This window comes from Rhinatrema bivittatum, chromosome 2 (genome assembly GCF_901001135.1).
Source record: "Rhinatrema bivittatum chromosome 2, aRhiBiv1.1, whole genome shotgun sequence".
NCBI lineage: Eukaryota > Metazoa > Chordata > Amphibia > Gymnophiona > Rhinatrematidae > Rhinatrema > Rhinatrema bivittatum.
In genome coordinates this window covers 525,559,268-525,573,690 of record NC_042616.1, presented here as the reverse complement: position 1 = coordinate 525,573,690, position 14,423 = coordinate 525,559,268, and the positions used below count along the sequence as shown (strand labels likewise).

General features: G+C 44.9%; 1 protein-coding gene across 1 annotated transcript in view; it reads left to right on the top strand.

The window, feature by feature from the left end:
• Positions 1–14,062, top strand: part of C2H6orf62 (chromosome 2 C6orf62 homolog) — a 59,827-nt gene extending 45,765 nt beyond the window's left edge. The window contains exon 5 of the mRNA XM_029590778.1: positions 12,712–14,062. Within this exon, the coding sequence (XP_029446638.1) occupies positions 12,712–12,837 (126 nt within the window). The 3' untranslated portion in view covers positions 12,838–14,062. The remainder of the gene's footprint in view (positions 1–12,711) is intronic.
• Positions 14,063–14,423: the final 361 nt, after the last annotated feature.

Below are 14,423 nucleotides of genomic sequence, written 5' to 3'. Positions count from 1 at the left end.
TTGATTTTCTTTTCTTCGGAAGGGTCTCTCTAAGGGCCTCTCCTTCAGTTCTCTACGCGTTCAAGTCTCTGCGCTCGGATCTCTCCTGGGTCGGGTGGACGGTCATTTATTTATTTATTTATTTATTTATTTATTTAAGTTTTTTTATATACCAACATTCAGGACGATAGTCCCATCATGCTGGTTCACAAGAAACAGGGGTGTAATAATAATAAAACTTTACAATTTGAACAATAGTGCAGAAAAAGCAGTTACATATAACAAGGAAATCAGTAACTTGGAGTGAGAAGGAAAATGAAGATCAGATAATTATATATAAGTATAGATAGCATTGAATAAATAACATTTATTAAAGTTATTACTAGCGAAACGTGTTGATTGATGGGAGATTAAATAATGTTGGAGTTAGGAAATGCCTGCGTGAACAGCCACGTCTTGAGTTTTTTCTTGAATGTTGAGATGCTGGGTTCCATTCTAAGATCTGGGGGAATGGAGTTCCATAAAGTTGGACCGGCTGTGGAGAATGCCCGATCTCTAAGCGTGATGTGTCTGGTAGTTTTGGCTGGAGGTACTTGAAGTGAACCTTTGTAAGCATCTCTTGTCGGTCTTGTAGAGTGGTGTAATCGGAGGGGGATATGGAGATCGATTGGAGCTAATTGATGGATGTTTTTGAAAATGGTGAGAATGGCCTTGTAGATTATTCTGAAGTGTATGGGCAGCCAATGAAGGTCCATCAGGATAGGGGTTATGTGTTCTCTTCTCCTAGTGTTTGTGAGTATACGGGCGGAGGCATTTTGGACCATTTGCAATGGTTTGGTGTGTGATGAGGGGAGACCTAGCATGATGGTGTTACAATAGTCCAGCTTTGCGAAAATGATTGATTGTAGAATCGTTCTAAAGTCATGTGTGTGGAAGAGAGGTCGTATTCTTTTCAGCACTTGGAGCTTATAAAAGCAGTCTCTGGTGGTTTTGTTGATGTTGGCTTTCAGGTTTAGGTGATTGTCAATTAGAACTCCTAGGTCTCTTACTTGTGTAGTATTTGGTACGGTAGGATGGGTGAGTGTGAGGGAGCTGTTTTCTGGTGTGATGAGTAGAAGTTCCGTTTTTGATGAATTTAGTATCAGGTTGAGACTTGTGAGAAGCTGTTTGATATTTTGGAGGCAGGTTTCCCAGTGAGACAGAGTTTTTGCGAGTGACTCTTCGATGGGGATCAAGACCTGGATATCGTCTGCATAGAGGAAGTGTTTGAGATTGAGGTCGGTGAGAAGTTTACATAAGGGTAACAGATAAATGTTGAACAAGGTAGGAGACAGGGATGAGCCCTGAGGGACTCCTACTGACGCGGGGTGAAGAGAGGATTCTTTATTATGAATCTTAACCTTATATCCTCTGTTGCTGAGGAAGGTTCTGAACCATGATAGGGCAGTGCCTGAGATACCTATGGCTGTTAGTTGGTTGATGAGAAGGGAGTGATTAACCGTATCAAATGCGGACGAAAGCTCGATTCCTTTGATTCTTTCTTTTCTTCGGAAGGGTCTCTCTAAGGGCCTCTCCTTCAGTTCTCTACGCGTTCAAGTCTCTGCGCTCGGATCTCTCCTGGGTCGGGTGGACGGTCATGCCTTAGCAGCTCACCCTGATGTGATTCGTTTCCTGAGGGGCGTTAGACACCTCCGCCCCCCCCCCCCCCCTCGGTCCACGTGTCCGTCGTGGAGTCTCAACCTAGTCCTTCGTGCTCTCTGTGCGGCTCCCTTCGAGCCTCTTCGCCACGCTACGCTCAAGGATCTTACTCTAAATACTGTCTTTCTGGTCTCTATTTCCTCTGCTCGCCGTATTTCCGAGCTTCAGGCGCTGTCCTGTCAGGAGCCCTTCTTGCGTTTCTTGGATTCCGGGATTTCTCTCAGGACGGTTCCTTCCTTCTTGCCTAAGGTTGTCTCCGCTTTTCGTGTCAACCAGTCGGTCGAACTCCCAGCGTTCTCTCCGGAGGAGATTGCGGGTAGGGCGGGTGGCGACCTTCGTCGGCTAGATGTAAAACGAGTCTTGCTTCGCTATCTCCAGGTCACCAATGACTTCTGGGTATCGGACCATCTCTTCGTCCTTTGGAGTGGTCCCAACCGTGGTAAACAGGCTTCTAAGACCAAGATTGCGCGGTGGTTGAAGGAAGCCATTTCCTCGGCGAATCTTTGTCAAGGTCGTCCGCTTCCTGAGGGTCTGAAGACCCATTCTCTGCGTTCTCAGGCTACTTCGTGGGTGGAGAGTCAATCTGTCTCACCGCAGGAGATTTGCAGGGCCGCCACTTGGACGTCTCTGCACACTTTTGTTCGGCACTACTGTCTGGATGAACACGCTCCGGTGTTCGGCTCCTTTGGGTGGCAAGTGCTTCGAGCGGGACTGTCTCGGTCCCACCCAGTTTAGGGAAGCTTTGGTACATCCCACTGTCTGGACTGAACCGGGTACGTACAGGAAAGGAAAATTAGTTCTTACCTGTTAATTTTCGTTCCTGTAGTACCACGGATCAGTCCATATGCCCTTCCCTGTCTGTCTTCTGTCCTCTCGAAGCCTTGGTCGTTTTCTTATACCAAGTTGATGCAAGAGCGTATAGGTATACCATGTTTTCTACATTATTCTATATTTGCTCTGTTGAGCTTTACAGTTACTTGCTTGATCTTATTCTTGGGTTTGTTGTTTTATGCTTTGACATACGTTATACTGAAGGGGTAGAGGATAGGCTCTGTCCTGATATAGGGCATCCTTCAAGTTTTAGTCTGTCTCCACCTGCTGGAAAGGAGGCTCAACCCACTGTCTGGACTGATCTGTGGTACTACAGGAATGAAAATTAACAGGTAAGAACTAATTTTCCTATTTAATCCTACTGTTTCCTGTCTTTTAACCAGTTTGTAATCCACGAAAGGACATCACCTCCTATCCCATGACTTTTTTTAGTTTTCTTGGAAGCCTCTCATGAGGGACTTTGTCAAACGCTTTCTAAAAATCCAAATGCATTGCATCTGGTTCACCTTTATCCACATGTTTATTAACCCCTTCAAAAAAAAATGAAGCAGATTTTGTTAGGCAAGACTTCCCTAGGGTAAATCCATGTTGACTGTTTTCCATTAAACTATGTCTTTCTATGTCTATGATTTTGATCTTTAGAATAGTTTCCACTATTTATCCCGACACTGAAGTCAGGCTCACTGGTCTATAGTTACCCGGATCGTCCCTGGAGCCCTTTTTAAATATTGGCCACCCTCCAGTCTTCAGGTACAATGGATGATTTTAATGACAGGTTACAAATTTTAACTAATAGTTTTTCATTTTTGAGTTCCTTCAGTACCCTAGCATGCATACCATCCTGTCCAAGATGATTTGCTACTCTTTAGTTTGTCAGTCTGGCCTACTACACCTTCCAGGTTCACAGTGATTTGGTTCAGTTCATTTGACTCATCACCCTTGAAAAACATTTCCGGAACTGGTATTTCCCCCAACATCCTCATTAGTAAACACGGAAGCAAAGAATTAATTCAGTCTTTCTGCAATGGCCTTATCTTCCCTAAGAGCCCCTTTAAACCCTTCGGTCATCTAACGGTCCAACTGACTCCCTCACAGGTTTCTTTGTTTGTATATATTTTAAAATGTTTTTATTATGAGTTTTTGCCTCTGGCCAACTTCATTTCATATTCTCTCTTCGCCTGTCTTGTCCATGTTGTACACTTAACTTGACAATGCTTATGAATGAGAGGAGTGGAGAGGGAATATATGGTATGGTGTGAATAGAGAGATGAGAGGGAGTGTGCCCCAACACCCCAGGGGTGATGCAGGGATACAGCGTTCCCACAGATGTGGCAGAGTTGCCAGCCTATGTGTGTATTTTATAGAAAGCTAGAAATATTACTGACATACATGGGGACTCTACCCCCTGCTTTCCCCCTTCCCTGGCCTTTCGAAGCACACAATTTGGGCCCCCATCCTTTCAGAAAAAGGGGACCCCCCCCCCAGTCTTCTTGATGTGTTGAAACATCCTATCTCCTATCTGGCCCTTCAGTTTGGGGACCCCAGTCTATACAGTACAACTGAAAATGACAGTGGCATTAACCAAGCAGTTTTTAGAAAGTCTCACCATGTCACTTCTGGATTGCTTGCTAGAAGACTAAATCCAAGGATTACCTGAGCAGCTTTCTTATCGCATCCATTACTGTCTTTTCCTCATGATCTTTGCAACCCTCATCTTGCAATTCTAGTGTGGCTGATTTTCATCAGAGCAGAGAAAAAAAAGTTGCTTACCTGTAATGGTGGGTGGTTTCTCTGTAGACAGCAGGATAAATTGGACACACTCTTTCTCTATAGAATTGAAGCTAAGCTATATAAGTGAGGTGGGGGAATTCCCACAAGTGCTTAGAATACATTACTAGTGTTTTCTGAGTGCCAAGATAGCCACTGTCTTGGCAGTTCTGGATGATATCACTCTCATGTGTCCCTGGTATCCTATCTATAGAGAACCTTGTTAAATAAAGGTAAGTAACTTTAGCTTTATGCCTCCTGTCTTCCTCCTACCCCTGCTCTCCTCCTTAGACCTCACCTCAACCACTGGTAAGTACTCCTTTATTTTTTCAGTTGATGGGGCCTGGCCTACCTGCCTGTCATTCAAGATTGATGATACGGCCAGAAATGGCTTAGTCACACTAGGGCCCACCTTTTCTTTGGCTGGCAGGGCCTCTGCATCCTGCTAGCCTCATTTTTCAGATAGGGCTTCAACTCTCCCACCAGTCCCACTTTTTTTCTCCTCTGTGGTGGCTCCTGCACTTGTTTTCATTGTCTACTGCCCACTTGCTAGTCCCACTTGACATCTGCATCGCAGATGGATGAACAGACAAAAGTGAAAACTCAGTATGATTTGTGAAATTAATGTCATAGTACAACACATTCATAAAGTTAAATAGGACAAACTTGTCTCTGCTGGGATCCATTTTTGAAATGTATTTCAGTTTGGAAACTTTGGGATGCTATTTGAGCTTCAGTTTCTCTGCAGAATCCAGCAACTCTGGTGGTGGAGGAGCACAGGAGAACAGACATTGCTTTGGGGGTGTGTATAGAAGTTTCAGCTCAGGTGGGACAGCCTGCTGCCTTAACTAAACCGGTGGTTGTAACATTGAACACCTTATGGGAGCCGGTAGCAGGATTTGTGAGAAGTCCCTAAATGATTGTGTGGCTAAAATTGTTTAGCTACTAATTTAGAACCTTTGGTTCAACAGCATGAAAGCCAAATACAAGTACATTCTAGAAAGATCTCTGCTTTGGAAGGGTGTATTAGTGTTCAGTGCTGCAGCTGTGAAGGAACATTTAGATTACTCAAACTTGGAATATTTAAAAATTCACTCTAGGCACTTGAATTTCACCATAGTCATGTGTGAGATGCTGCTCATGACATTTAAGGAAATATTTTTGGGCTATACTACATTTTGAGTCTGATCTAATTCCTTAGATTAACGTCTTTTTCCTCCCTAAGAATACGTATTTGAATGTTCAGCAGAATTAGTCTTTAGTGTCTTCAACTGAATTATTCAATTTGACTTACGTTTTGGGAAAATTTGGAGCCTGAAATTAGTGGTGTCTTGGTCTCCTTTGTTAGTGAACAAGATATTATTAAAAAAAATTGCAGCAATAAAATTTCTCCCAAGGGCTGTGGATGGCTTGTGCAGGAGATTGCATATCTCTGTAGGTGGGAGTTGACAATCCAACAGGCTGAGGGAAACCTCTCCAGATGCTTCTTCCCCCAATTCGAGACCTCCAGGGTATGAACAATTATTAGCTGTTTTCCAGTAAGGTAAGTGGGCTTGGAGGAAAAGACCCTGACCCTTCCCTCTTGTGTTTGGGAGGCATTGGAAACTAATAATTGCAGGCAGTGTGGGAAAACAGCTCAGTAGCCCCAAGCCAATGTCCTCAAGTAAATCTGTCATCTTATTCCTCCCCCACATCTTGCTAAAATTTTCCTTTTATATTTGTGTCAAATCTATAAGACTTTTGAGAGGCATATGATCAGTACCTGGATCTTATACTCTGTACGATACCCTCATATTGCTAGTTGTTTGCATGGCACTTCTTACCTGGCTTTTCAGTGAAACCTCATACTTTTACTATTTATTTTTGTGCTGTTGATATTATATGCAAGCTCCATATTTAAATGTTATTTTTATTCTCTTTGCATTAATCCTTGAAACATTTTGCTGTGTAGCATCTCAGATTGCAGGCTTTTAATTTCTATTATGGTGATAATACAATCAATTTGTCCTGAAACTTTCAAAGATGAGAATATTGGAAGTAAAAGCTTGGTTTCTGAAAATTAGGTTGTAAATATTCAAAGGCATTCTCACAGGACAAGCAGGATGGTAGTACTCACATATGGGGTGACATCATCAGGATGGAGCCCAATCACGGAACACTTTTGTCAAAGTTTCTAGAACTTGCCCAGCATGCCACCAACAGGGGTCCCCCTTCAGTCTCTTTCTTTTTTTTTTTCTTTTATTTCTGCGCAGCTATTAGCCACACGGAGTTAGGGGCTCTCTTGCACATTCCTGATAGGAATTTTTCTTCAAGAATTTGTTTCAAATTTTGCAAAAGTTTTCACCCAATCTGGGGTCCCTCTTCTTCGCCGCGTATAACCGCGACTGTAGGGTAAGTTTTACTTCTTTTTCGGTCGGTTCCCGTCTGTCACCAGTTATAGGCCTGACCGACATGACCGTGTGCGGCCTAAATTTCGACGGCAATGATGGCGATGGGTTTTCGTCGATGCCCTGATTGTCCTAGGACAGTTCTATCACAGACCCTCACCAGGTTTGTGTTCTTTGTCTGGGCCCTACCCATGATGTGGACTCATGTACCAACTGTGCCCAAATTACTTCTAAGGGACACCGGGCTTGGTTGGAGAAAATGGCTTTGTTCCATACAAAGCAGTGTCCATCATCTCAGGCTTCCAAGTTGTCGACGCTGTCTCCAGCCAAGTTGCGTCATCGATCCGACACAGATGATTCTAGATCAACGTTGAAGACTTCAGCGTCTACGTCCTCAGTACCGGCCACGGATAAAGCCGAGCACCGAGAGTAGCATAGGCATCGGAAATCTGTGCAGTCTGAACCAGGTGCACCAGTGGCATCCTCTTCAAAGTCCATCGAGCCACCGAAGAAAGGCCCGTGCTGAGGAGCCCCCAACCTCTTCTGAGGTTGGGGGCTCCTCAGCACGGAAGGCAGGGGAAGGCACAGAAGGCAGGGGAACACCTCCACCGAGGTGTTCCCCTGCCTTCCGAGGGCGCAGCAGCCGAGACTCCACTGGGGACCAGTGGACCCTCCAGCGACGCCATCCCTGCCTCCTACTCCAGACCTGGTGTTAACCACACCAGCGTCCCGTGAGGAATTGAACCGGATGGTTCAAGAGGCAGTGGTACAGGCTCTACATGGACTCCCAAAGCCATCGATGCTGATGCCGGTTCCCATACCAACTCCAGAACCGATGCCACCAATGCTTGCTCCGATCCTTGACAAGCTAGATATCCTCATATGTGCTCTGCCATCGACGCCCATCCACCTCTCCTCAGACGAGGAGAGTCCTTTGATGCCAGTCCTGGTTCCAGGGCCTTCAGGAGCATTTCCACTGAGGCGTCCACAGAGGTCACAGACTCCTTCAGTTTCCCTTTGCTGATGCCACCGTGCCAACACAGATGCCTTCAATGCCTCAACCTCCTCTGGCTGAAGAAGGTCCCTTCCTGCCATCTAGGCCACCGTTGGACGCTGGGGATCAACCTTATCAACCATGGTCAGATGACTCTTAAGATTCGTAGGACACTGGTGATATACCTTCTGAGCCTTCTCCACCGGAAGAAATGCAGATCCCCACCAGAGGACCTCTCCTTCATAAATTTTATTAAGGAAATGTCAGAGACTATACCTTTTGCCCTTCAAACTAAAGACTCCGGGCATAAAATGCTGGAAGTCCTTCAGTTCATCGATACACCGAAAGTAATGTCCATCCTGGTTCATGATGTCCTGCTTGATCTCCTGCAGTGCAACTGGAGCACCCAGGTACAGTCCCACCGGTCAACCGTAAGACTGATGCTACCTATTTGGTCCAGTTGACACCTGGCTTCCGAAAGCCCCAGTTGTCCCATCATTCAATGGTGGTAGAATCTGCCAGAAAAAGGCCAGGAGATCACGGCTTCATTTTTCGGCACCACCTGGGAAAAATTCCTCTGCTTTTGGGTGTAGAGTTTTTCATGGCTATATGTTGATCTCTTGTATTGCGGCATATCAACTTATATGACCCAATGCAACAGAAATTTATTCAAGCAATTGCAGGAATTTTCTGATTCTCTCCTGGATCAGTTCCAAGACCAACTGAACTCCATTATAAAAAAAAAAAAAAAAAAGGGTTTTGATGCAGGTAAGCATGAGGTAAGATCTGCTTACAGCATCTTTGATATGGCTTCCAGTGTGTCAGCAGCCGGAATAAGTACAAGAAGGTGGGCATGGCTGAAATCCTCAGCTTTACGCCCAGAGGTTCAAGACCGCTTAGCAGACCTCCCCTGCACAGGTGACAATCTCTTTTGTGAGAAGATCCAAGAAACTGTCGCACAGCTCAAAGATCGCAATGAGACGCTTCGACAGCTCTCAGCTGTGCACGCTGACTTCTGCCTCTCTTCTGAATGGCCATTTAGCAAAGAGATCTGCTTCTACTGCTGTAGAAGCAGAGAGCATGGCTCTCTGCTTCTACAGCAGGGGAGAAGAAAAAAAAACAAAAAACCAACAAGAGCTGTACAACATAGTCTAGGTAAAACAAATAAGCATGGGTGTAGCTTGCTTATCGCAGCGGTTACTGCCCCTACTACCCCTAACTAATCAAGCTAGATATTTCACTTGCATGCAGCTCCATCACTGCTCTCTACATTAATGGTGGGGGTGGAAGGGGAATAGAACAAGGAGCTAAGAGTAACAGATAAGAATGAGAGAAAAAATGTGTGAGGCTTGCTGGGCAGACTGGATGGGCCATTCGGTCTTCTTCTGCCGTCATTTCTATGTTTCTATGTTTCTATGTTACAAGGCAAGGAGATAACTATCCTCCACCAGCTCGGCCTCATCCATCTAGGCCCTATCAAAAGCCTCCACCTCGGCAACCCAGGCCTCAGGAGACACAGCCTCCTGTGCCACCTGGCCCTACCTTGGGGTTTTGACTCCCCGCTAGAGAGCGATTGTCTTCCACCTCTGCCATCCCTGCCGGTCGGCGGCCGGCTTTGCCACTTCACCACCATGTGGCACAAGATCACCACAGATCAGTGTGTCCGGTCGGTCGTAGCTCAAGGTTACCATCTAAACTTCCTCTCCATACTGTCGGACTTTCCACCTCGGCTGGGGTGGAGTCCCACCGACCATGCTCAACTCTTACAGGAGGATCGCCATAGAGCAAGTTCCTCCTTTGCAAAGGGGGCAGGGTTTTTACTCCCATCATTTTGTAATATCAGAAAAGACGGGGGGGGGGGGGGGCATTCATCCCATATTAGACCTTCGTGCCCTAAACACCTTCAGAAAGAGTTCAGAATGGTAACCGTAGGCCCTTTACTCCCTCTTCTCCAACAGGGAGATTGGCTTTGCTCTCTAGATCTAAAGGACGCGTACATGCACATAGCAATTACCCCGTCTCACAGAAAATACCTCCAGTTCCTCATTGGAAACCAGCACTTCCAGTACAAAGTGCTTCCGTTCGGCCTGGCGTCAGCCCCTTGTGTCTTCACGAAATGCCTGGCAGTAGTAGCCGCATACCTAAGGCGACTAGGCACTCACATCTACCCTTATTTGGATGACTGGTTACTGAGGGCTTAGTCGGCGGAGGCGGTTCTTCAATCCCTCCATCTTACCTTGCAACTACCACTGTCCTTGGGATTTCTAATCAATTACCAGAAATCCAATCTGACTCCGTCCCAATCCCTCTCTTTTATCGGAGTGGATCTGAACACCAAGCAGAGGCTTTTCTTCCCAGGGACCGAGCTCATACACTGGCATTGCTTTCACACACTGTACAATCTCGCCGAACCACAACTGCTAGTCATGTTCTCATCTTGTTGGGACACATGGTGTCCTTGGTACATGTTATACCGATGGCTCGACTTGCCATGTGTGTAACACAGTGGACATTAAAATCCCAGTGGTCTCAGGCCCACCATCCAATGTCCAACATTGTCCATGTCACCAGGCAGCTTAGTCTCTCACTGGCTTGGTGGATCCAGGAGTCCAACCTGCTCAGAGGGCTACCGTTCCAAGCTCCAGAACCTCAGATAATTCTGACAACAGATGCATCCACTCTAGGTTGGGGAGCACATGTCAGCCACCTGCAAACTCAGGGAACCTGGTCTGCAGCGGAAGCACACCGTCAGATAAACTTTCTGGAGCTCAGGGCAATTAGATATGCCCCTCTAGCCTTCAAGGATTGCTTAGCCGAAAAGACAATCCTCATCCAAACAGACAGACAAGCAGCGATGTGGTACATCAACAAGCAGGGTGGAACCAGCTCCCACCTGTGTCAGGAAGTGGTGCAGATTTGGGTTTTAGATCTCTCATTCCATGCTGCTGAGAGCGATCTACCTGGGGGGCGTGGTCAATGTTCTAGCGGACAAGCTGTCGTTCATTTCAGCCCCACGAGTAGTCCCTGAACCCCGCGGTGGCAGAGCACATTTCAGAAGTGGGGGTATCCGAGCATCGACCTCTTTGCATCGATTCACAACCGCAAGGTGGAGAACTTATGCTCCCTACATCGCAGTTGCAAAACTCCACCGAGGGACGCCTTCGCCCTCTCTTGGGCAACAGTTCTCCTGTATGCCTACCCCCCATTTCCACTAATCAGCAAGACACTCTCGTGAAGATATATCGGGACAGGGGTATCATGATTCTCATAGCCTCCTACTGGCTGCGTCAGGTGTGGTTTCCCTTCCTTCGCAACCTCTCAATCCGCCAACAAATTTGCCTAGGCACAGACCCGTCTCTGATATCTCAGAACGGACAACTGCGCCATCCCAACCTTCAGGTCTTGTTGCTGACAGCTTGGATGTTGAAAGGCTAATTTACGGCCTCTCAATCTTTCAGACCCTGTATCCCAGGTCCTGGTAGCTTCACGAAAGCCTTCTACTAGAAGGTCTTATCATTCTAAATGGAACTGTTTTTCCTTATGGTACACTTTAAAGGACTTAGATCCCTTTATATGTCCCACAGCGAAGTTGCTAGATTACCTCTGGCAACTCTCGGAGTCGGGTCTACAAACTTCCTCCATTAGAGTGCATGTCAGTACGGTGGCTGCCTTCCATAAGGGTACAGGGGATGTCCCTTATTTCGACACAACCCTTAGTAGTGCGCTTTATGAAGGGCTTGCTGCACCTCAAGCCCCTCTCCGTCCTCCGGCCCCTTCTTGGGACCTTAATGTGGTACTAGCGTGACTCAATCTCAGTTTCAACCTCTGCACTCCTGCGAGTTACGTCATCTCACTTAGAAGGTGCTCTTCCTTCTTGCTTTGACGTCTGCTCGCAGGATCAGTGAGCTGTGGGTGCTGGTTACTTACCCCCCTTACACAAAATTTCTTCATGATCAATGGTTTTTTGCACTCATCCTAAATTTCTACCGAAAGTCTCTGAGTTCCATTTAAATCAATCCATAGTTTTGCCTACTTTCTTTCCAAAACCCCACTCTCATCAGGGTGAGCGGGCTCTGCATTCCTTGGACTGCAAGTGAGCGCTAGCCTTTTATTTGCAACGCATGGCAGGCTATAGGAAATTCACCCAGCTATTTGTTTCCTTTGACAAAATTAAACTCAGAAACCCGGTGGGAAAGCATACCCTGTCCTCCTGGCTGGCGGACTATATTTCCTTATGCTACCAGCAAGCAGGCCTTCCGCTCCAGGGACGCGTTAAAGCGCACTCCATTAGAGCAATGGCAACGTCAGTGGCACACCTTCATTCTGTACCTCTTGCTGACATCTGCAAAGCAGCTACATGGAGTTCTCTCCAAACCTTCGCAGCTCATTATTGCCTGGACAAGGCTGGCAGACAAGATTATATCTTTGGCCAGTCTGTTCTGCGCAATTTATTCTCAGCTTAATACCCAACTTCTTTCCAACGGCCCGCTGGGAATTTCAGGCTGCCCACTTATCCAAAATCACCCCTGTTGTGCCTGTTGCATGTCTTTGGGTGCTTTTGATATATTGCTCGGGCTTCCTCAGCTCGCTACTCACCCATATGTGAGGACTACCATCCTGCTTGTCCTGTGAAAAAGCAGAGTTGCTTAAATGTAACAGGTGTTCTCACAGGTCAGCAGGATGTTAGTCCTCATGGAACCCACCCGCCACCCCGCAGAGTTGGGTCCGCTTGCGATTTGTTTTTATTTTTCACATTTTATTATACTAGAGACTGAAGGGAGACCCCTGCTGGATGCAGGGTTGGTGGCACGCTGGGCATGCTCAGTGGTGCCAGTCAAAGTTCTAGAAACTTTGACAAGTGTTCAGTGATTGGGCTGCATATTGATGTCACTCATATGTGAGGACTAACATCCTGCTGTCCTGTGAGAACACCTGTTACAGGTAAGCAACTCTGCTTATATAATAGTGGAATTTAATGTCTTCATACTTTCAAGCTGTACCGAGTTTGAGACTGAAATTTAATGAAGTAATTTTTAAAACATTTTTGTCTTTCAGACTCCAAAAAACAAAGCTACAATCTTCAAGTTATGCAGCATCTGCCTATACCTGCCACAAGAACAGCTTACCCACTGGGCGGTTGGCACCATTGAGGAACACCTCCGCCCTCATATGCCTGAATAGTATTCCAGCCAGCCAAATGGGGAAGATCACAAAATTCTGCAGAAAATCTCATTTTCTCCCGTTTAATTCTCTGAATTTTGGAAGAAAATGGACTCCTGCTCAGAACACTTGTATGTTGTGAAACTTGCTTATCCTGGATATTTTTTTTAATCATTTGTATTGGAACTTTTAAAAAAATTTTGTTTGGGAGGGGTTTGGCTGTTTCTCTTTTTTTTTTTTTTGTTTCATTTTTGTATGGACCTTGTGAAAGAGAATGCTTTTGCAGATTGCATTGCATCAGCATCATACTAAAGATTTGAAACGGACTGTTATACACTGAATCAAATGTAACCGAAAGCACAAGGTAATAATATTCGTTTGCAGTGGTCTTCCCATTTATGCTGGTCATGGCCCATTTAACATCTATAACAAGATAGCAGTATTTGGGTGAGAAGTGAATGTAACAGGTATAATTAGCTTTACAGCTTTACTGTAACCACAATAGTATCAAAGAGCACTATCTGATTTAAGAACAGAAGTGGTTGTTTCAATTGCAAGTGAAAATAGACATGGGAAAGAAATCGTAAGAGGAATAACCATCTTTCCTAATCATTATAGGGTTTTTTTTGTTTTGTTTTTTGTTTTACTGGTCCATGTTTGGCACTTTCAATTTTGGATCTCTTTCCCCAGTTGCTGTATAACTGTATGAAAGGATATTCCACTTAGTGAATACACTTATATAGGTAAAGAGGCAGATCTGGAGTCTGACGTAGCTAAAGCAGCTATAAGCTAGGGGTAAGTTATATAGTTGCTGCAGAAACCATATATGGTAGAGGATATTTTGTTTTGTAAAAGCAGTTGAAACCTAATTTTGCTGGTGAGTTGTGCAGAAAACACTGGTTTCTACAATAAAATAAAATTTCCAATGGAAAACCCATGGAGGGTTTTGGAGTAGACAATGTTAAAGCAGTTATGAACTGTAAAAATAGTGTGGCGTGTCAAAGTTGGTTCTCATGGGGAAATATTTTTATTTTGTTTTTAAGACTGTGCAATGAACATAAAGAAGACTACTGTATAGTTTTGACAAAGAAAGTTTTCTTAAGGGTTGAGTACTTTATTGAAGTAAATCTGTATAAGCCTGCTCCCTTTGGGAAAAACTAGTGCTTACCTGTTTCAAATTTGTATTTAGCTTTTGTTTTGAAATTGGAAAACCTTTAAATCTAAATAAATGAGGTGAAAGCTTATAGTTCATTTTCATTTTATGAAAATTGTAAGAGCTGTAGACTTAGAAAAATGTGTTCACGCTGAAGGATTTAAGAAGCCATAAAATGCCATAAAAAGCTGTTTATGGTGTGCAGACAGATTGTGTGTACTGTGCTGTTCAGCGTGGGATGGATAATCAGCAGAGGGTTATGTAGTTACCAAGTAATAAAATATATATATTGTGGTTAACATAATTTGCCCCATAGCTTAAAACATAATAAGCTTGTAAGTTAGCTTAGAATGTAAAGAATACATGAAAAATTACTTTAATTGGAAGAACTTAATTGATCATGTATGATCTAGCAATATCACAACAAATGTGCCCAAAACAATCTTATTCCAGA